General features: G+C 49.8%; 6 protein-coding genes across 6 annotated transcripts; all 6 read left to right on the top strand.

Moving 5' to 3' along the window:
* Positions 1-675: 675 nt before the first annotated feature.
* J4E86_009748 (uncharacterized protein) lies at positions 676-2864 on the top strand (the record flags this gene model as incomplete). The annotated part of the gene is made up of 3 exons (XM_051450250.1): positions 676-761; positions 814-2166; positions 2216-2864. The coding sequence occupies 3 exons, from the start codon at positions 676-678 to the stop codon at positions 2862-2864; spliced, it is 2088 nt and encodes a 695-aa protein (XP_051298638.1).
* Positions 2865-3483: 619 nt separating this feature from the next.
* MET2 (homoserine O- acetyltransferase) lies at positions 3484-4955 on the top strand (the record flags this gene model as incomplete). The annotated part of the gene is made up of 3 exons (XM_051450249.1): positions 3484-3678; positions 3740-4786; positions 4842-4955. 3 exons carry the CDS (start codon positions 3484-3486, stop codon positions 4953-4955), a joined length of 1356 nt encoding a protein of 451 aa, XP_051298637.1.
* Positions 4956-8108: 3153 nt separating this feature from the next.
* J4E86_009746 (uncharacterized protein) lies at positions 8109-9666 on the top strand (the record flags this gene model as incomplete). Its single annotated transcript, XM_051450248.1, has 3 exons — positions 8109-8312; positions 8370-9265; positions 9315-9666. The coding sequence occupies 3 exons, from the start codon at positions 8109-8111 to the stop codon at positions 9664-9666; spliced, it is 1452 nt and encodes a 483-aa protein (XP_051298636.1).
* Positions 9667-10487: 821 nt separating this feature from the next.
* J4E86_009745 (uncharacterized protein) lies at positions 10488-10771 on the top strand (the record flags this gene model as incomplete). Its single annotated transcript, XM_051450247.1, is given in 2 exon segments — positions 10488-10596; positions 10614-10771. 2 exon segments carry the CDS (start codon positions 10488-10490, stop codon positions 10769-10771), a joined length of 267 nt encoding a protein of 88 aa, XP_051298635.1.
* An 827-nt stretch (positions 10772-11598) lies between these two features.
* J4E86_009744 (uncharacterized protein) lies at positions 11599-12574 on the top strand (the record flags this gene model as incomplete). Its single annotated transcript, XM_051450246.1, has 2 exons — positions 11599-11851; positions 11952-12574. 2 exons carry the CDS (start codon positions 11599-11601, stop codon positions 12572-12574), a joined length of 876 nt encoding a protein of 291 aa, XP_051298634.1.
* A 957-nt stretch (positions 12575-13531) lies between these two features.
* On the top strand, positions 13532-15345 carry J4E86_009743 (uncharacterized protein; the record flags this gene model as incomplete). The annotated part of the gene is made up of 3 exons (XM_051450245.1): positions 13532-13852; positions 13914-14154; positions 14204-15345. 3 exons carry the CDS (start codon positions 13532-13534, stop codon positions 15343-15345), a joined length of 1704 nt encoding a protein of 567 aa, XP_051298633.1.
* Between the last annotated feature and the right edge of the window lie 6112 nt (positions 15346-21457).

The following is a 21457-nucleotide window of genomic DNA, read 5'->3' as shown; positions in this document are numbered from 1 at the left end:
ATTGCTTACAGTCCGTGATAATCTTGAGGACAGCATTGTGGATGTGAGAGACGCTGCGGGAGGGGATGCAAGCGACAGAAGATTGGGTGTAGAGATGGATGGTGGGAGGGTGATGGTATATATGATGTAGTGATGGAAGCTTTGACGATGGACAAAATTCTCGGAGAAGATTCTAGCTCGTTTTGGTGTAAAATCGCCGCCCGAGGTTCCGCTGTAAGTGTCTGTGCTTCCGAGTTGCTACGAACAATTGCGCATGCGACCTAACTCCGGAAGATGAGGCGAAGTGCACTTTTTGCCAGTGGGCGACGCTGGTGGATGACGCGATGACGGCCTCTGCATTCTGTGTCATGGCCCTCGCCGTGCGTCGCGGTGCTCAGGGCTTGGCGCATCTCGCTCGCGTGTGGGGAAGATGCTTGACCATGGTGACGCCTGGAGCACCGCGAGACACGGCGACTCTGCCAGCCCGCCCTACGACATATCCAACCCACGCCCACATAGAACCTACGCACCCGCTGCATCTCGCCCTCGAACCTGTCTGCAGCCCCTCCTGTCAAAACCTCTAGCCTTCTGCGCTTAGACAACTGTGACGTAGAGTGCCTGCTGCTGCCGCTGAGCCTCACCGGCTCCACCCAGCATCGCAGAGACATGCGGCCTTCTCCTGCCTGACCGCAAACTATGGCCGTCGATGACTTCCTGAGCAGAGACACGGAGACCTTTGTCTTGGCTCACAAGGCGTACTACCCGACCAAGATCCCCATCGCGTGAGCGCCAGCCAGACACTGCAATACCATGGGTCGATGCTGACGGGTGCAGACACTATCAATTGCGCCACTTCATCTCGTGCCCCGAACCAGATCTCGTCTACTATGCCAGTGGCGCTGCCGTTTACTGTCTCAATGCGGCTACACGAACACAGGCCCACGTTACTACACTGCCCTGGGAAGCGCGCTGCACGGCTTCGGGCTACGGCTACGTCTGCGTGGGGGGAGAAGAACATGGCAACTTCGCCGCCATCAAGGTGACCGGCTTCCCCCCAACGGATCCCTCCGACGTCGACGCCTCGTTGCCCTTGGACTTCCAGCACCGCCTGCCTCGACCGCCCATACTAGGTGCAGCTTCGCGCGTACGCCTCGAGAAGATTGGAACCGATATCGTCAACTCCATATCCATACACAAGCTGCCGGCTGAAGGCAATGGCCAGGATGATGTCGTCGCAGTCCTTACCAACAACGACAAGACGGTGCGCATATACTCTCTTACACAGAATCTGGAGCTGGCAGTCATCGACCTGGAATTCGCAATGAACCATGCCTCCATTTCCCCCGATGGCCAAATGCTCGTGGCTGTCGGTGACGCCCCCATTGGTTTCTTCTTCGAACGTACAGACTCGCGGAAGCCTAGCAATAAGATACGCGAGGGGCTGATGCAGTCGACGCCTCCTGTGTGGACGGAGCTACACAGAGTAAACCTCTATCGGCCCGCTCATTCCCATGCAGACGGCTACTTTACTACAGCTTGGTCCCCCTCAGGACGTCTCTGTGCAGTGGGATCAGAATGCGGCTACATCACAGTCTTTGATATCGAACTGCTAAAACTTGTCGAATACGGTGAAGACGCGATCCTACAGTTGATAAGTTCTACTAGGCCGGACAGCCGAACTGGGCCCGGCGCGGTTCGGACGATGCATTTCTCGCCAGCACCGTGGGACTTCCTCATCTGGAGCGAAGACCAAGGCAGGGTGTGCATTGCCGACTTGCGAGCTGGCCTCAAGCTTAAGCAAACCCTGATATTGGACCCGAAAGAGGAAGGTCTCGAGACTGTCGAGATAGCTGACTTCGACCTCAACCTCAGTCCGGAAATGCATGAGCTTCGCAGAGAAGCGGATCTGATCCGGAGGTATCGACGCGCGTTAGATGGGGAAGGCAATACGACGACCGCCAACGTCGCGAATGAATACCTTGAAACTGACACTGAGCGACAGAGACTACATCGACGGCTGGGTGTAGTAGAGTCGGACAACGATCCACTTGGCTTAACCGTGCGCGAAAGGCAAGTACTTAGTGCTCTGCGGACAAGGCATAGGCAACCCGAAGAGGCTCGGGATGAGCAGGAAGTAACGCCGCGAAGTATCAACTACACAACTTCTGAGCGACTTAACACTGTACCGTATGTGACCCATAGACTACTGCGGTAATGTGAGACTGATGAGATGCAGGGAGCCTACAGCTCGAGAGGTGGCCGATGCGATGGCTCGCTTCATGGCAGAAAGGACTGGGCAGACTCACTCACGCAACTGGCTCCAAGAACGCACAACACCTCACCGCCGGGCTTCCGTCATCGTGTCCATAAACGAAGGCACAGTCAACGCACCAGCTGCCCTTACCAATATCACCGACTCTGTCCTTACCCGCTCACCAAACGCGGTGCCGGCACACGCGCGTCGCGTGACCAACGAGCTAGTTGCTTCGACAGATGAAGCGTGGCGCACTGTTCAAGATGCACTGGCTGCTGAGCAGGACCGCGCTACAGCCCGCGCTACTAACGCACATGCGCCTGGAGCCGACAGCCATGCTACTGCGCCTGAGCTTCGCAGCGAGCTTCGTCGAATCCGTCAACTGACGCAGGCACGTGAACGTCTTCGCATCACCCGTGCTGGCCAGCCTATTCTTGAATCCTACGAGTTCAGCCTAGGTCTCCGAGGCTCAAGCCGAACGACACATGACGCAAGACTAGGCGTACGGACGGCGGGACTCGCCATGAGCCAGGATGGGCGGACTCTGTATTGTGGCACAGAGGAAGGTATCTTCGAGTTCAAGATGAACCTTCATGTGAGGAAGGCGTTCCCTGCAATTACTCCCCGATGATCGAGTTTTTTCCGCACTTATGGTTGCTTCGGACTGGATTTCTTTGTGTCGTTGGATTCAACGCTCTCGCGGTTTTTGAGCTCTTGTGGGACGGTCAGGCATTTGGTACGGCGAACAGGTTTTGGCGCACAGCGTGCTTGGTGGGGAGGATGGTAATTGTGTTATAAGGCCAGCTTTGTCACATTAGGTATACCCGTATAATCAGATAGTCAAAAGCATCCAGGTAATTTCAACAGGCGCAATGTTGTGGGTTCTTTGTCTGAATCCGGGGTAAGGGCCCACGACGCCCGTAGTTCGGAGGCGAGATAGTGCGGGCGATGTTCGGAGCGTGGAGGGAAAACTGCCGATTTGTTGTCGATGGCGCAATTCCAGCGGTGACTCCCCACACGACGGGCTAACGCAGCCGTGCACAAGTCTTTGATGCCGTGTTGTGACACTCTTGACCTCTGCACTCGTACACCCGAACCGAAGCCCTCTGACATTTAGACTGCTTCGCTTCTGATCTTGCTTTGCCCTACATCGAACGGTTTCGTCATCGCCTCAACGCGACACCTGGAACCCGTGCAGCCCCGCCACCCGGCTTCAATCAAGCCGGTAACGCGGACGCAGAACCACCGCAATGGCTGGAGAGAGCTCCAAAAAGGCCAATGCCGCTGGCAAGGCAGCCGTCCCGCTCGACCTCGACGGCCACAACCTCCCGCCATCGCCCGCGCCCAGCTCGCCCCGTAATGGCCGCAAGTATGCCCTCATGACGGAGCTGGTCTACACGGAGAGCAGCGACCAGTACAATGCCAGCTCTGTGCCCATCTACCAGGTATGCGACACTCGAATCTCGCTCGGGTAGCAGGTGGCGGCCAAAAGGCTAACATGCGCAGTCCGCGACATTCAAGCAGGAGTCCGCGACCGGAGGCGGCGGCGAGTACGACTACACACGATCCGGCAACCCTACGCGAACACATCTCGAGCGTCACCTTGCCAAGATCATGAACGCCAACCGCGCGCTTGTCGTCTCGTCTGGCATGGGCGCTCTCGACGTCATCACCCGCCTGCTACGACCGGGCGACGAAGTCGTGACCGGCGACGATCTGTACGGCGGAACAAACAGACTGCTCAAGTACCTCTCGACACATGGCGGCATCATCGTGCACCACGTGGACACCACAAACCCAGAGAAAGTACGCGAAGTAGTGAGCAACAAGACGGCCATGGTGCTCCTCGAGACGCCCACGAACCCTCTGATAAAGATCTGCGATATCCCCGCCATTGCTAGCATCGCCCACGCCGCGAACCCTACCGCCGTGGTCGCTGTCGACAACACTATGATGTCGCCCATGTTGCTCAACCCGCTCGATCTCGGTTCCGACATCGTCTACGAATCCGGCACAAAGTACCTGTCCGGTCACCACGATCTCATGGCAGGTGTCATTGCCATCAACGACTCCGCGCTCGGAGATCGCCTCTTTTTCACCATCAATGCCTCAGGATGTGGTCTCTCGCCTTTCGATTCCTGGTTGCTACTGCGCGGTATCAAGACCCTTGGTGTCCGCATGGAGAAGCAACAAGCAAATGCCATGCGTGTTGCCACGTTCCTTGAGTCCCACGGCTTCAAGGTCCGCTACCCCGGTCTCAAGTCGCACCCACAGTACGATTTGCATTGGAGCATGGCACGCGGCGCTGGCGCAGTGCTGTCCTTCGAGACTGGCGATGTCAACATTAGTGAGCGCATTGTAGAGAGCGCAAGGCTATGGGGTATCAGTGTCAGCTTTGGCTGCGTCAACTCCCTCATCAGCATGCCGTGCCGTATGAGCCACGCTAGCATTGACGAAAAGACCAGAAAGGAAAGGAACATGCCTGAAGACATCATCCGATTGTGCGTTGGCATTGAGGATCCTGAGGATCTTCTGGATGATTTGAGCCGCGCTGTGAGTCCTGTCCCTCTAGAGAAAGGCTTCCGTTTAGTTGCTAACATGTGTACAGCTCGTGCAAGCTGGTGCTGTAAACATCACAACCGATGGCTTCCGTGCTCTGGCGACAGAGGCTCCCGCCACGACCCAGTCTACAGACTCTGCTCCGGCTCCAGCAGAGTCGTAGGTACCCGTCTCTTTTAGTCACCGCTGTCCTGCGTGCCATAGCAGGTTTAACGTGATACCTTTGATCCGCATGTTGAAAGACACATGTCGGTTTTACTTCACAACTTTCTCTGACCCAGTCACCTCTGTCATTTGCCTTACAATACAAGGCAGTGTTAACGTGATATTCGTCCAATTACATTAGATCAGCATAGCACATGCGTTGCTAGCGGGAGTTCTTGCGGAATAAAAAGATCTCTTTGTCCTTCAATGAACATATACATCGATCAGTGCGCCTGTGATCTCTGTGACTTGGTGCGGCTCCGAATTAACCCGGCGTGTGCTTACTCTACTGACTCTAGTCGATGTATCGGCATGTTGCTGACATCGAACTCTACGGTCCGACGATTTGTGCCAAGCATGACGCCACGTACCTATGGAAGATCCGGAGCCCCGTGCCTTTATACATCAGCGCACACTAGCCATCCTATCACTTGGTACTTGAGCATCACAACCCTTAGTCTGTCCAGTCATCCAAGCACTTTCGATCTTTTGCATTACAGCTGCTGGTCCTACGACTTCCTTGCGCTCATCCTAAACGCGCCTCAGACATAGTCTCCCCTGCTATCGCAAGGTGTACCTGCACTTCTGAAACAGCCTCAGGCACGCCATCAGACTCGCCGTCACAGAAGAAAGGAAACGATCACACAACCCTGGTATTACCCCAGACTTCGGATTCGGTCACATTTTGGCCTGGGGCGGCAAGCGAGGCTTTATCTCATTGGAGATAATGTCGCATCACCTTTCCTACATCTCCAGCAGCTTCAAAATATTTAGGACACTGTGGTAGTAATTGCAAGCCTTGGTTCATGATGGTACAGCTCTTAGACTTGCCCCGCGAATTGCGCGATGCTATATACACAGAGCTGCTTCTATCATGCCGACCGCGTCCATCGTTAGAGGATACCAGATCAGACACCGGATGGTGCCGCATACAGGAGCCTGAATCGCCTTTCTCACTTGGCTGTCTAATCGCATCACAGAGGAGACCGCCTACATGTGCTAGCTTCCTGGCGTGCAACCGCCAAGTGAATGAGGAGATGATGCAAATTATCCAGAGAACGAGGCGGAAAGGGCTGCTTGCTGCATGCATGGATTGTTTTGAAGTTTCCGGCACATATCATTTTACGTGGCTTTCTGCGCCGCTCGTCACAACAAAAAGAAAGGATCTTCGGAGGGAGCAAGACGACGGGAACGCGTCATTTACTAATGTCTTGTCGAGCTGGGCATCATTCCTTCTTGCTCCCATCACAAGTCACCTTACAGGCCTGGGTAGCAGAGTACCCGTATCCAAGGCATACACGACGACCATCGAGCGGCTGTGGGTGGACATCAGAATATCTGAGCCGAATGTAACAGCTGAGCTTGCTCCTTACAACCGCACAGCTTGGGAAGTGTGTGCAGCGCTCAGGCACATATTTGAGCACGGCCCGGACCCCATCTCTAAGAGTCGAAAAATCGCTTCTATTGACGAAGTCGTCCTCAACGTGCTACCTCAAGGAACTCGACATGGTACACCTCTCATGTACAGATCAAGATCACTGTCGACGACATTGATACAAGAATTCCCTAAGAATTGGACAGATGTAATACGTGACCAGTTGGTCAATATCTGGGCCAAACTCTGGGCTGCAAATGACTTCAACACGGTGGATTACCAGGCACGATACTATCGCATGCTGCTAGAGAAGATCAACAAAGTGCGCGTCTGCGTTGATGGAAAGACATTCAAGACAAGAGAATTGGCCATCGAGTTGGAAAGAGGGAGAGCGGAAATGAGGCGGATTGCGAGGAGGTAGCCAGCCATCGAAATAGTCAAGGGCTTTCCTTCCTTTCCTGGTCAAAGTGACTCGAAGCGGTGAGAACGAGCGGCCGGAGATGAAGCGACTGGGTGAAGGCTCTGTGCGCTTTCGATGTGTCTAGAAGTACAATCCATGAAGCAAAACCCGTTCTGTGGATTTGTGTAAATGCACATACATCGTACCTGACATACCTGACACATGCTTTGGGCGGGTTCATCAGCGCATGGGTCTCTAAGAGGCAAAAAGCAAGCTACCTAGGTATGCTCGCGGTTCCGCGTCGCTACGGGTGCGGCGTAATGGCTAGCTTGCCACGGCCTCGTCGCATGCCAATGTGCCAAATTGCACGCCCGAGCAGTGTTCCCGATGCTCTAGAAATTGCTGACGAGGCTTTTTCACGTTGAATCGTTCGCGAGCACGCCCATTGGTGCGATGCTGTCAGGGGTAATCTTAGCCTCGGTTCGGCACGCCCTAGTCTAGACCTGCCAGCCGGGCTTCGACGTGAACATTTCCTGACACAAAGGTCTTGTCGATCGAACACGAAGAGCCCGCACCAGCATGCCCTCTTCATGCGAGAACCTTTACGCCAGCAATAGCCTATGGAGATCGCTATCGATAGCGCCCCGCACACGCGCGACTACAGTCGGACGATAGGTACCCAAGTAAGGCAGACCATCGCTGACTACACCAACGTTCAATACGTCCAGTGGCGTGCTTGGCACGGCGAGATACGTTTCGTGAAACAGGGCTCCGCGTGTCGCCCCTTGCTGCTTCAAGCTGCGCCCCTGCCGTCATTCGTCGCCATCCTCAACTTTACGAAGAGACTCCACTGCACCCCACACTCGGATTGGCCAGACCGTCGCCCATCTGGCTCAGGGGCACAATGTGCCAGACGGCCCCTGCATGCCAACGTGTGTCGCGGATCGCATGTTAGACCATGATAGCGCTGCCAAAGGTGCGGGAGCGAATCCCCGTGGGCGCCATGGGTTTGCGAGGATTTTTTTTGTGCGAAGGTGCAGATACGCGTGTTTTATATTTAAACATTGGGTGGGAGATCTTTACTCCTGACGGGAGTGGTTTGTCTTCGCTTACCTTCATTACTCACATTACCTCACCTACCTCTTGCTTTTATCACACTCTTTCCCCATCTTCTTTAGCATTCCTTGCTTTCGGTCTCTACAAAAGATACACCAGCTCTCCATCTACATCACTCGCTCACTCGCATTGACCATATCCTGTCCTTTCAAGAGCATTCTGCTTAACGCCACTTCAACTGCTGGACGGTTGCTACACTGAATCAGATACTTACGGACAAGATGGCGGCGTCTAATGCTTCGACTACGAAGACGCTTCGCCCAGATAATATTGAGATACCACCACCTTCATCGAGTGGCACGAACAAGCCAGCAGAGGAGTTTGAGGGCCCCATATCACCGCGGTCATGGCGACACCGTACTGTTACGTACCAGGTTCCCTCGAGAAGGGTAACCAACGGCAGCTTAGATGCTGAAGACTACTTTGTAGGTTTCTCTCCAGTATGATAGCCGATAGCCTTGCATCTTACTAACAATCAACAGATCGGTCCTCGTGACATGTCCAAGCACAGCAAATGGCCATACTTCATGCGAATGCACGGCTCGGTCTTTCCTAAGATGATATTACCACTCACAGTAGTAACTCTCTGGTCGACCCTCATCACATGCGTCTCTGAATTCATTTTCGAGCTCAAAGTCAGCACTCTTCTTTTGACCGTTCTTGGTTTCGTCGTTGGTCTTGCCATTTCTTTCCGAACAAGCACCGCATACGAGCGTTACACCGAGGGCCGAAAGTACTGGAGTCAGTTGATCTTCGTTAGCCAAAACTTGGCAAGGACAATCTGGTACCACACTTCCGAACGCGAAGGCGACCTCGGAAAGGAAGATCTTCTCAACAAGCTCTCTGCACTCAACCTTCTCAACGCCTTTGCCTGCTCTGTCAAGCACAGGCTCCGTTTTGAGCCTGGTATCGACTACCCCGATCTCCGCGACCGCATTGAGTACCTGGACACTTTTGCCCGCGCTGCTGAGCTCGATATCCCCAAGCCAGGCGACAAGAAGAAGATCAAGGCTGTTGGTGAATACCTCGGCGTCACATTCGCCGAGTCGAACCCCCGCAAGAGGATCAAGCGCTCCAAGAAGCCTCTCGGTAACCTGTCTCTCGAAATCCTGAACCATCTCTCCTGCTACGTCCACAGCATCATCGACAACGAAACGCTCAAGGTCGGTCTTTACCAGAACCAAGCCATTACCGGTGTTGTTCAGCTCAACGAGGCCCTCACTGGTATGGATCGTGTTCTCCAGACTCCTTTGCCTATCGCCTACTCCATCGCCATCTCGCAAATCACCTGGGTCTACGTTATGATGTTGCCTTTCCAACTGTGGGATGACCTTCGCTGGATCACCATTCCCGGTTGCATCTTCGCCGCCTACATCATGTAAGTTTCAAACAATCCACTTCCCATGATCAACGCTAACAATCTCTAGCATCGGTCTCTCAGCCATCGGTCGCGAAATCGAGAACCCCTTCGGTCACGACGTCAACGATCTTCCCCTCGAAGCCTACTGCGAAGAACTCGAAATGGACATCGACACCATCACCGCGCAACCACCTCCCGCCGCCGCCGAATTCATGCGCCGCCCAGGTAACATGCCCATCTGGCCGCTCAGCCAGAAGAACTTCGAGTCCTGGGCCGGAAGGAGCAAGCAGGACATCCGCGATGCGCTAATGACAAAGACAAAAGCGGATATGGCGGTGCGCAAGAGCTTTGCTGTTGCGAGGGAGAGTGAGAGCGAGGAGAAGGGACATCACGGGTTGCAGCAGCAGCATGATGCGTAGAAGGAAAAGCAGTGGAGTTGTGCATTCGCATTTTAGAAGCGTTGGGCGCTGGACAGGTGTTTATGGGTGTGTTCTTTCATCTTCCACCCAGGCTGTGCTTTTGATCTTAACAAAACGGGTTTCATATCCTGCATAGCGAGGATTTTATACGTGGCAATACTAGCCTTTATTATACTGTGTTCCTGTTTTCTCAAGTCGAGTGCCTATCTGAATGGTGATCTTTGTCTTCGAGGTGCGGACTACCGAGCCATGAACCCGTATATTTTCATTGCTCCGAATTTGATACTATCGTCGTCAGATTAACTCAGTTGGTCAGCTATTGGTAACCTAGATATGGTGTTGAATGAGCGCTGTTGACTGTGGACAGACTGATGGACTATTGCAAGGAGCATGGAGATCATTTCTCCGCCGATGTGGAAATTTGAGATGGCTGCAACAAAGAGATCATATGGTTGGTATCAGATGAGTATGCGTCTGCAACCCATGTGTAGTTCTTGTGGTGTTGGTCGTGGAAGCGACGACGATGGCACTCACAAAGCATCGTTCCACCCCCAGGCTAGCGCGTGATGGCGCTTGGGCGTATGACGTCGCACCTACCCTACGCTTCACATCTGACGCTTGGGACGACTGCTCACATGCGGCCCAGGCCATCATTCATCCAAACGGCCCGTCTGCGTCAGGCGTGAACTAATGCACCCCTCTTACTTTGCGGGTCTGATATGCCTAGACCTGCTAGCATCTGGCGTTTCTTTCACACTCTACAGCTGAGCTGAACTTGGCCAAACCTCACCCAGGCAACATCTTCAATGTCTGCAAACACAATGCCGGACCCACCGGCTACATCAGTGTCCGTACAGACAACCGCGACAGAGATTCCAACCATCATCGAACCAGAAGCAGACGCAGAAGAGCGTGGCCGGCTCAAGCGACGTAGGCAGTCGTCACAGCATTCTCCACGCCGTGCATCCTCACCATCTCGCGGCCACGATCGCAACAGCGGTTCCCGATACCGAGAGCATCACCGCAAACATCACCGCCCCTCGTCTCCGACGTCTTCCGTCTCTCCGCCTACATCCGACCAGAAGAAGACCAGACGGCGCAGTGATGCTGAGCCCGATCATACATTCAGGGGGCGAGCACGCAATAGGAGCAGCAGCAGGGGAAGGACTAGGAGCCCCATCTTGGAAGCCGACGATGCATGTGTCGAGAGCGAGGATGATGTAAAGAGATTCAGGAAGAGGAGTGCGCCGCCCAGTCGGCACAGGATTGACGACTCGGACGAGGGGGGTGAGGTTCGGCGGCAGAGAAGCTACCCCAATCTATACAAAGAGGACAGGAGGGATTCCAAGGGCGAGGCTGGAGGGAAGACACAAGGAGTGGGTTTCGTGAACTCGACAGGAGAAACCGAAGCGGTGCCCCACTAGGTGGACTAGCGTCCTGATTTGTTATGGCCTGTGTACTCAGGACATATTCTTACAGAAGAGGTTCACTATGATACTCTGATGCATGTTGATTATGTACGAATGGCATTACTATTCTGTGGTTGCGTTTGTCTGGCTCCGGCTGTCTTGTTACTGACCACAGCACGCGACAACTGTCCCAGGGTCTCGCTTGCATGATCGTAGCGTGGCTGTGCACGCGACTCAAACGTGGCGCCTACAACGCGCCTGCATCATGCTATCGTGCTCGATGCTTGCTGCCCCTACGATGACTGCCGAGATCTTTTCTGCAGGTACAGCATAGATCGCATCCGAAGACTCCGGACTGCTCACCTCAGCATCGTATCCATCGTCTCGAAGGTTCCATCGCGAGGCGCAACAAAAAGCGCCCCACCCCCGCGGCCCTACCAATCATTGAAGCTTAACTCCGCCCTCACTCCCGTCGATTAACCTTCAGCCTTACCCCCTCCGTCGCTCGCTCACTTACCCCGTTATGCCTCCGCCAGGCAACGAATATGCCGCCGAGCAGCTGAAGAACTCGGGCAACAAGTGCTTCAAGAATGGCGACTACGAAGGAGCCGAGGGGCTGTATTCGCAGGCGATTCAGAAGAACTCCGCCAACCCTCTGTTGTTCACCAACCGCGCAAATGCGAGGCTAAAGTTGGAGAAATGGGAAGGAGTCATAGATGATTGTATACGGAGTATCGAGCTCCTGAAGGACAATATGAAGGCATTCTTTTACTTGGGTATGCCCCCATTCCCTACAGAGGGGCGTCGATCGCGACAGTCGCCATATAACCATTGCGCGAGCTCTGCACGTCAAATCCCAGGCTGATGATAATATAGCGCAAGCTCAACTCGCGATTAATCATCCCAACGAAGCCCTATCTTCAGCCCTCATGGCCTACGAACTATGTACCACCTCCGCGCAACAAACCTCCAACGCAGCCACTATATCCGCTCTCGTTTTGAAATGCAAGAAAGCCAAATGGGACATCCGCGAGCGAGAAAGGATACGGCGGCGTGGCGATCTGCTCTCCGACCTTGAAATGATGCTGGAAACAGAATTCAAGAAGGACATGGATGAGATAGAAGCACGTATGGAGACCGGGGAAACCAGTCGCTCGGACGGACAGGAAGAGAAAGCAGAGCGAAAGACAGAGTTCGAGAAGAAGCGTGACGACCTCAGAACTGCATTCGCGATTTCTGACCCGGAGCATCAGCAGAAACGCGAGGTCCCGGATTACCTCGTCGATGGCATAACGTTTGAGATTATGCACGACCCGGTCGTGACTAAGAATGGAAGATCGTACGAGCGCGCTACCCTGATTGAGCACCTCAAACGCAGTCCAACAGACCCGCTGACGAGAGAGACTCTTACCATCAACGAGCTGAGACCAAACATCGCCCTCAAGGAGGCATGTGAAGAGTTCATGACCGCAAATTCTGGGTGGGTCTATGATTGGTAGGTTTGCGAGACTTCATTGGTCCGCTTTGTATTATGGCAGGTACGTGGAGAGGAGGAATAAAGAGAGCCTAGGAGCGTGGAGGATGTGCGCTGACAGTATTGTAGTGAGGAGGGTGAGGTAGATTCGGATGCGCGCTGGGCGCACTTATCTTCAGCTTGAGGTCGACCCCACAATCAATGTGCGCGGACGATTATCATATCTGCATCGGCTGGCGTTTGTTGTTGGAAATGTCGTCTTTTGTGCCTGCACACGCATCATCAGCGAGTATTGAGCGTTGTTGAAGCGGTCGTATTTCGATACCCACAGCCACATGTATTCCTTCCTTTTCTCTTCTGACATTTTGACGACACATTCCTGAAACTACGTTTTTGGAACCACATTCTTGAAACCACATTCCTGATGCCACATTCCTGATGGGACACTTGCTGTGGAAAAGGAATGGTACGCGTTCTACCAAGAACCTCGGCACACCAGTTCCACGAAAGCGCTGACGCCCAGAATTCCAGGGCGCTCCTTTTCCAACACTGATGTTCAGTTGGACTTGCAGCGCTCAAGCGTCTAGCTCGGATGGTCGATCTCGAAGACGGGCCTCGCTTACGTGGGCCCAACGTTGGCCTGCTAAGCTCCACACTACTTTGTAGCAACCTCGGCAGCCTGCAGCCTATGATCGCTGGCTGCCTTGACTACACTAAGTTGGCTTCTAACCCAAATTGTGAAGCCGTAGTTGCGTCACATACGCTAGGAAAGCTTCAATGGGGCGTAAAGCACATGTGGCAACCGGTCAGGATCTCGTATTTCGACTAGTCTCGGGCGCACGATGATGGGGTACACCGATGTAAGATAAAAGACGGGTTAAGGTGGGGAGTTGAGATACTCCGCAGCTTGTGATCTAATAACTGAACAGCTCGATCATCAACAACTATTCTTTCGCCTTGCTTGCACCTATCGCGACACATGATGGATACAACACGCCCCGCTCCCTGGCCACAGGCCACTAACGAACTTCTTCCAAACACACTGTTCAAACTCGCGGCTCGATATCCTTCCGCGACGTACGCAGAGTTTCCGGTAAACCCGCACAAGATTGAGGATGGATATCGTAAGATCACGTTTGCTGAAGTAGCAAATGCTGTCTCTGCTTTCGCGTGGTGGCTGGAAGAGAACATCGGGAAGCTGCAAGAAGAGGAAAAAGATGGAACACGAACTTTGGTGTACATGGGACCGAACGACATACGATATGCGGTATTATGTCTGGGAAGTGTGATTGCGGGATACAAGGTAAGTCGTCTTCCGACATGAGTGTCTTGAAAGTGGCTGAATTGACTAATGACGAGAATAGATGCTCTTTCCATCGCCAAGATACGGAGCTGAAGCACTGGTCAAATTGATTGAGAGTGTGGACGAAAAGGCCATGCTAAAGTCTGAGATTCCGATACCAGTTGTCAAAGACGTTCTGTCAATGAAGGATATGAAGACCCTCCAGATACCGAGTGTTGAGCAACTGCTCACCTCAAAAGCGGAGCCGTATCCTTACAACAAGACCTATCAACAAAATTCCCGCGAACCTTTTGTTTGTCTCCGTACGTACGCTCGCTCCCGCCTGACCATGCTACCTCTAACCAAACGCAGATACATCCGGCACAACGGGCTTTCCCAAACCCATCCTTTGGACACACGAGTGGACTAACAGTGTAGCCCAAACCATGTATCTCACCGCACCACCAGGTTACGAACTAGAGCAAGAGCTTCTCTACGGATCAGCGAACGGGCGAGGCATGCGCGCAATGTTTCTCTTCCCGCCTTTCCACGCCAGCGGTATGATCGGTATGATCCTCTTTCCACTGCAGCTTGGTGTAACACCAATTTACCCGCCGACATGGATGACACCAGCTGCGGGTGTGGACAGCGCACTAGCCGCTTTGGACATCATCGCCGCAAGGGATGGAGGCGTCGGTGTCGATTGCCTGACACTCGTGCCACCCTGTGTCGAGTATCTGAGCAAAAGCCCAGAAGTCCTACAGAGACTCAGCCAGAGAACGCAACAAATCGGCTGGGGTGGCGGCAGTGTGAGTAGTCATGCGAGTGAGTTCGTCGCAGCGCAGGTGTCTGTGTTGAATGTTATGGCATCGACCGAACTCGGCGTCTGGCCCAGTATTCGTCGCAAAGATGCAAACTCAGTGCAATCTGCGTACTGGGAGTATACGACACTTCACCCCGCTCTCAATATCCGCTTCGACCCTGTTTCTGCTTCCACGGACGGTGTCACTCTATATGAAGCTGTCATGCACCGCAACGACGGGAACGAGCACGGCGGCTATGTACAACCCATCTTCTCCATCTTCCCAGACGCAAAAGAAAGGCGGCTTGGCGATTTGTTTACAAAGCATCCCGAAGATCCTGAGCGATGGAAACACTACGGCCGGGCTGATGATCTTCTCGTCTTTCTGACGAACGAGAAGTTCTTCCCTACGGCGGCAGAACAGAGGATAGCAAGTCATACTTCGGTTGCGGAGGTAGCAATGGTAGGGACGAGAAGACCTAAAGCCTCGTTGATTGTTAGGTTGGCAGATGGGAAGGATTTGCATGAGATCTGGGATACGGTAGAGGAAGTGAACAAGAGCTCGCCGGTTTATGCGCGCGTGGGAGAGGACATGATACTGGCTGTAAAAGAGCCGTTCCCAAAGACGGCGAAGGGAACAGTGCAGAAAAAAGCTTTGCTAGATTTGTATGAGAAGGAGCTGGACGTCTTGTACGGAAGTGGCAGTGCCTAGGCGCATGCGGCCTGCACATAGAACTAAATACTCAAGTTCAAGCATTGCCGCTCAGCTGCTGTTTCCAACCTGCCGGGCAGGTACCGGTGCAAGCTAACCCACTGTCACTGTTCATATTGGAACAAAGTATTTTCGCCGTACCACCATTTTTCGGCCTGATATCGATGTTCTTGAACTTCAAGCCCGTGCAAGGTGTTGGTTAGGATCCTATCACGTGATTCATCCACGCTAGCACTAGCGTCGCCCTAGTATTATTTATACAGGGCTTCCTCCCTCTTCTATAGAATAATTACATCTCTTCTTATTCTATAGGTTATAAGCCCCTGCGCTACTACGCGCGATTTAGCTACTACTCTACTCTGCGTTATAGTCGCGCAATAAGGATTTCTCTAGCGTTACTATCGCGCGACTAAGTTATTAGACCCTTTAGCGCACTAACTGCTACAAATTTAAACCCTCTCCCCCCTATGTCCTACACTTGCTTATCTACTATAATGTCTACTATTAACAGCGTTACCGCCGCCTTAGGTAAGGATTTCGAGAAGCTCACTAGCCCTAACAACTATCACGAGTAGACTAAGGCTTTTATCAACATTTGCTTTATCTATAGATATATAGCGCACTATAATAGTACTGTTAACAACCCTAAGAAGCCTAATCTTCCCTCCTATATCGCCCCCTAGGTTACACGCTCTAGGTCTAATGTTAACTTGCGCACCGCTATACTAGTTCCTATCTTAACTAACACTGTAAACGAGCTTGCTGTCTATAACTGCGCTCTCTAGAAGTAGGAAAAGCACAATAAGGCTATACGCTCTGCTATCGCCCTCCTTTATGCCTCTATCGAGCTATAGATTTAGCGTAAACTTAACAAGGAGGACACTCTTAACCCTTACTTTGCGTATAGTGCTATCTAGCTTAACAACAAGGCTTCTAAGGACATCTTAGTAGACCGCGCTCTAACTAAGCTTAACAACATTACTATAACTAACCCTGCGGCTATTAGGCCTCTTCTTGCTTAGTATAAGAGCCTATACTACAACCTTAATAACGCTAGCGGAACTATATCGCGCAACTAACTTATTAACAAGATTAATAGAGTTCTTCCTTGCTAGTATAACCCTTTCCTAAACTATTAGAAGCTTAACTACTATAGTACTCTTATTACTGCCGACGTCTTTAGGACTTATAAGACCCTCTTCTTTAACTACTGTAACGATAATAAAGATAAGTAGACTATTCTAAAGGATAAGCACCCTCGCGAAGATTCTGCTACTAACTAGCGCAATACCCGCCCTATTAACAACGTCCCTAATAAGTCTAACTTACCTACGTGCTTGCACTGCGGCAACGTTAGTTACTCTATCGACACCTACTGTTATATAGGTAAACCTAACACACCTATATACACCTTCTGCAAGAAGCTAGGTTACGTTAAGGCTACTTATCGTAAGAAGGCTTGTAAGGATACTTCGTCTGCCCCTGCTTCTAACGCAGACCTCGCTCTTGTTAACAACAATAACAACGTATTCTTCTCTAACTGCCTTAACTACATAATTGCCTCTGCGCACGACTTTTTCTCGCCCTAGAACACCTCTAATTTTAATTGTCTTAACATTAACTGCCTAAACCTTAACTATATGTATACCTACTCTACACCTATAACTAGCGCTAATTTCTCTTAGAACTGCGGGTATCTTACTTATATAAGAGGGGCTAACTGTAAGGTTAATAGGTATATATTAGGTTTAGATATAGTTAATAGTTCTAATACATGCACGTTTATAGCTACAACTCCTCTTACTATTCCTGCGTCTAATTTCTAGATTCTTAATAGCAGTGCTTCCCGCTATATTACGAACGATTTCTCTCTGTTTTCTTATTTTAAGCACTGCACTAAGCATATTAGAGCCTGCAAGCAAGGCTTACAACTTAAGATTACTAGGAAAGGCGATATTAAGTTCGTTGTTACTAATCGCGATAGCTCCCGTCTTATTCTTTAGCTAAGCGACGTCCGTTATGCGCCTAACGCCCGCTGCAACTTACTCTCTGTGTCTTCTTTTATTAATACTAATTCTAGGTACTACACACTTACTAATTAAAAGGACAGTATACTATTATACCGCGAACACAATAATAAGGAAATTGCTTAGGCTCTGCTGCACGCTAACGCTAATGTCTATGTTCTAAGTATAACTTGTTCCTCTAACCTTATCGCAGCTGCCGCCGTTAACTTCAACAATCTAGTATAGTTAGAGTATTGTCGCCTAGGGCATCTTTCTCTCCTATATATGCGCTATCTTACTAAGATTAGTGATAGCATAGCTATTACTAATAAGCAAATTTAGGCTAAGCTTAAAGATTAGTACCTAGTCTACGCTACTACGCGCGCTCTCTACAGGATTCCTAGAGACTCTGCAGACTAGCATTACGAACATGTTAGCGAACTAGTCACTATTAACACCTAGGGACCGTATCCCGTTCCTAGTCTTAAAGGCGAACGCTACGCACTTTTTCTTATTAATAACGCTACTTGTTTTACATAGGTCAGTTTCTTTAAAGTTAAGAGCGAGATTGCTTAGCTCCTTCTAGACACCTTTCGACGCCTCTCTAATAAACATAGTTGTCCTATTGTACGTCTTTGTTACGATAACGAGTTCGTGCGATAAGCAATTACTAACTACTGCACTGCTTATAGCATCACTATTAAAGCTAGTGTACTCTATACCTATTATTAGGCTAGCGCTGCCGAACGCTCGCACTATACAGTGCAGGAGTGTGCTGCCGCGATAATTTAGGATTTTACACCTACCTCTTCTATAGTCTAGAGAATTGTAAACTAGAACGAGGAGACTCTTTGTAATACTACGCTGCCTAAAGGCCTCTAGATATTTGCTATAGTTAAGTTAGTTAATAAGAAGAATTAAGCTCCTTCTAAAGCTCTCTGTTTTCTAAAGACACTATATAAAGCACTCTATAGCAGGAGGCCTAACCTAGCTAGAGATAATGCCTAGGGTGCTTGTGTGTACGTTACTTTTCCTCTAGAGCTCGCAGCGCTACGAACTATTACTAAGCTCTATTATCTCTATAGTTATCTTACTTACTTCCTATGCGCTCTAAGCGACTAGATCTGTCTTGTATAGCAGTCTAACACTCGCGAGGTAAAGCGTGTTACTATTACCTAGGTCGACAACTCTACCAGCTTTAATAATGTGTAGCCTTATAGGCTTTACATTAATAATCGTGCGCCTCTTGTGCCGCCTTCTATCCTAGATACAGCCTATAACTCTAACGGTTCTTCCTACTCTAAATTATACAACGCTAATATTGTCTTTATATCTTTTAATAGCACGACTAACGTATTTAGTGCGGAAATTAATTAGTTAGAGTTACCTAAACTACCGCGGGTGTATAAGCCTATTAATAACAATAGAGCATATAGCCTATGCCTACGTTCTAACTATAAGTGCGCATAATTCTCTAATACTAACAACGATCCGTGTAAACAGTGCGTTAGGAGGAACAGAGATTGCAACTACTAGACCTAGTCTAACTACAACTGCCTGCGGCGTCGGCAGCAGAAGAATGCGCGACGTAAGGAGAAGCAAAAGCAACTTAAGGCGTCTTCGCTTAGGCAACTAGAGGTATCGCCTTACTTTACTAGCGCCTCCGCTTCTACTTTACCCTCTAGGAACGCTTTACCTATTGCACCTAACACTTCTACTACTAGTAACAACGTTGTTGTTCCCTCTACCTCTATTCACGCAGCTAGTAATAACACTATTATTGTCCTCTCTACCTCTATTTACGCGAGCGGCGATAATAACGTTATTATTCTAGCTACTCCGGCGTACAGTGTAGACGTCGTAATACTGTTAACTCCTGTCCCTAACGACACCGTCTTAGCGACGGGACGAGCACTCGATAAAACTTCTAAGTTAGACAAACACGACGCTATTTAACTAGCCCTGTGCGTTAGATATTTAGACACTAGCGCTAACTGCTCTTATAAAGACGCAAGCAGCAAATGCCGTAGTTATACTAAGAGCAAGGCGCGCTGCATCTTAAGCACAGCGGAACAACAGCAACAAGCACGAGTTCTATGCCGCCTATGTAAGTTAAAAAGCTGTAAAACTAAGTGCATTCGCTAGTTACCTAATAGCCTATGCGATGTCTGTATCTCTACTTATAATTAGCTTAACTGTGTTCCAGTCACTCTCCTAGTCGTTTAACTACTTCCTCGCGAGGAGCAATATACTACATGCTAGGAATTACGTGCACAGTATTCCGGTAGACATTCTTCTAGAGACAAAGGTAGTTTATTCGCGGTCTAGTGCGACAGTGCTAATCTATGCAATGTATATATTAACTAACAGCGAACGTGCATTCTCTCTGCAAACAAAGACAACAAGCGATGCCTAGCTTGCATAACGCTAGGCAGGAGTTGTAACCTTGCTACACTCTACCGTTAATGCACAGAGGCCGCTTCTTCTAGAGTACTTTCTTAAGATGCACGCGCCTACCTCTATACTTAATTTAGCGACAATAATACAACATAGACGGCTAAATATTTTAACAGCAAATTAGATAACCTTCTTATTAACATCTATATAGCATGTCTCTACTTAGGGCAGAATTGTATAGGCCTTTAAGGTTACTACCTCTGCAGGCAATATATCTTTCTAGACTACAGGCGGTATAAGGTAAAGGTATGCAGTATGCGCACTAGTTCTAGTACCTACGTTACAAAAGAAATCGCCGCATACTCTATTAACAAAGACAATAAGGACCTTACTATAATCTATAACTTAGAGTATAAGGGCTCTCGTTTGCATAGACACATTAATCTACTCTGTAACGTCTCTAACAACTTTAATAAAGGCTTGCGTAATAAAGACATGTACAATCTCGCTAGCCTTGCTATGTCTTTCTTATGTCTGCCTTAGGACTACTCTAACGTCTCTAGTATAGCACGCCCTAACAATAGTTCTACCTACACCGTGCCCTAGTATCAAGACCTGCCGTTAGACGATAACTTGCCTACGCTACATACCTTTATTTCTACACTAGTTCTACGAGAACCGCGTTCCTACAAGGAGGCTATAACAACACCTTAAGCAAAAGACTAGCACTAGGCTACTAATACTAAGCTAGATTCTCTTCTTGCTAAAGATGTCTACAAGGTCGTCCTGTTGCCTTACGGCACTAAAGCTATCTTATCTAAATTCGTTTATAAGGCTAAACTTACCCCTACTAGTAATATCGCAAAGTTTAAGGCTCGTATAGTCGCCCGAGGTTTCTAATAGCGGCCTAGCATTAATTATAATAAGAAGTTCTCTCTAACAGCTAAGTCTACATCTATTTAGATATTGCTTGCCCTGTGTGCGCTCCTTAAGTAGAAGATATCGTAGGTAGATATCTACGTAGCATTTCTTAATGCTAAACTTAAGGAGCAAGTGTACTATATACCGCTCTCTTCTGTAGTGCTTTCTAAGGGGCATGCTTAGTTACTAGGGAAGTCCCTGTATAGACTTATCTAGTCTCTCTAGGCGTAGTATTAGATGCTTACTAAGAAGCTAACAGATATTAGTTTTCAAACCTTACTCTACGATTCTTGCGTCTACGTGCACATTACAGACACAATTATTATTTCCGTGCACGTTAATAACATCCGCATCTATGCTCTATATAATAATATTATTAATCTGTTTAAAGCCTAACTTGCTGCGGTATTTATTATTACTTCTAAGAATCCGGACGCGCTATACTTAGGAATGCACATTGAGCATGCTTACGGCACTATAAAGATTTACTAAGCGGAGTATGTCTGTCGTGTACTAGATTAGTATAACCTTAGTAATCTCTCTATTACTAATACTTCTTGCGACTATTAGTTAAAGCTTACACGCACTTCTAATAGTGATAGAGATGCCGCTCTATTATTTAAGAAGCGTTACCTCTAGATATTTAGTTCGCTTAACTATATGCCTGCTATAACTTATATCGACCTTGCCTATGCTGCTTCTCTCTACAGACGTTATAACGCAAACTCTTTCTAGAAGCATCTCGACGGCATTACTCGCGCCTACTTCTACGTTAAGAGAACGCAAGA

This window comes from Alternaria arbusti (genome assembly GCF_024043155.1).
Source record: "Alternaria arbusti strain BMP 1465 chromosome Unknown scaffold_18, whole genome shotgun sequence".
Taxonomy (NCBI): Eukaryota; Fungi; Ascomycota; class Dothideomycetes; order Pleosporales; family Pleosporaceae; genus Alternaria; species Alternaria arbusti.
Note: the sequence above shows the minus strand (reverse complement) of the source record. Positions and strands in the feature narration are given on the sequence as shown.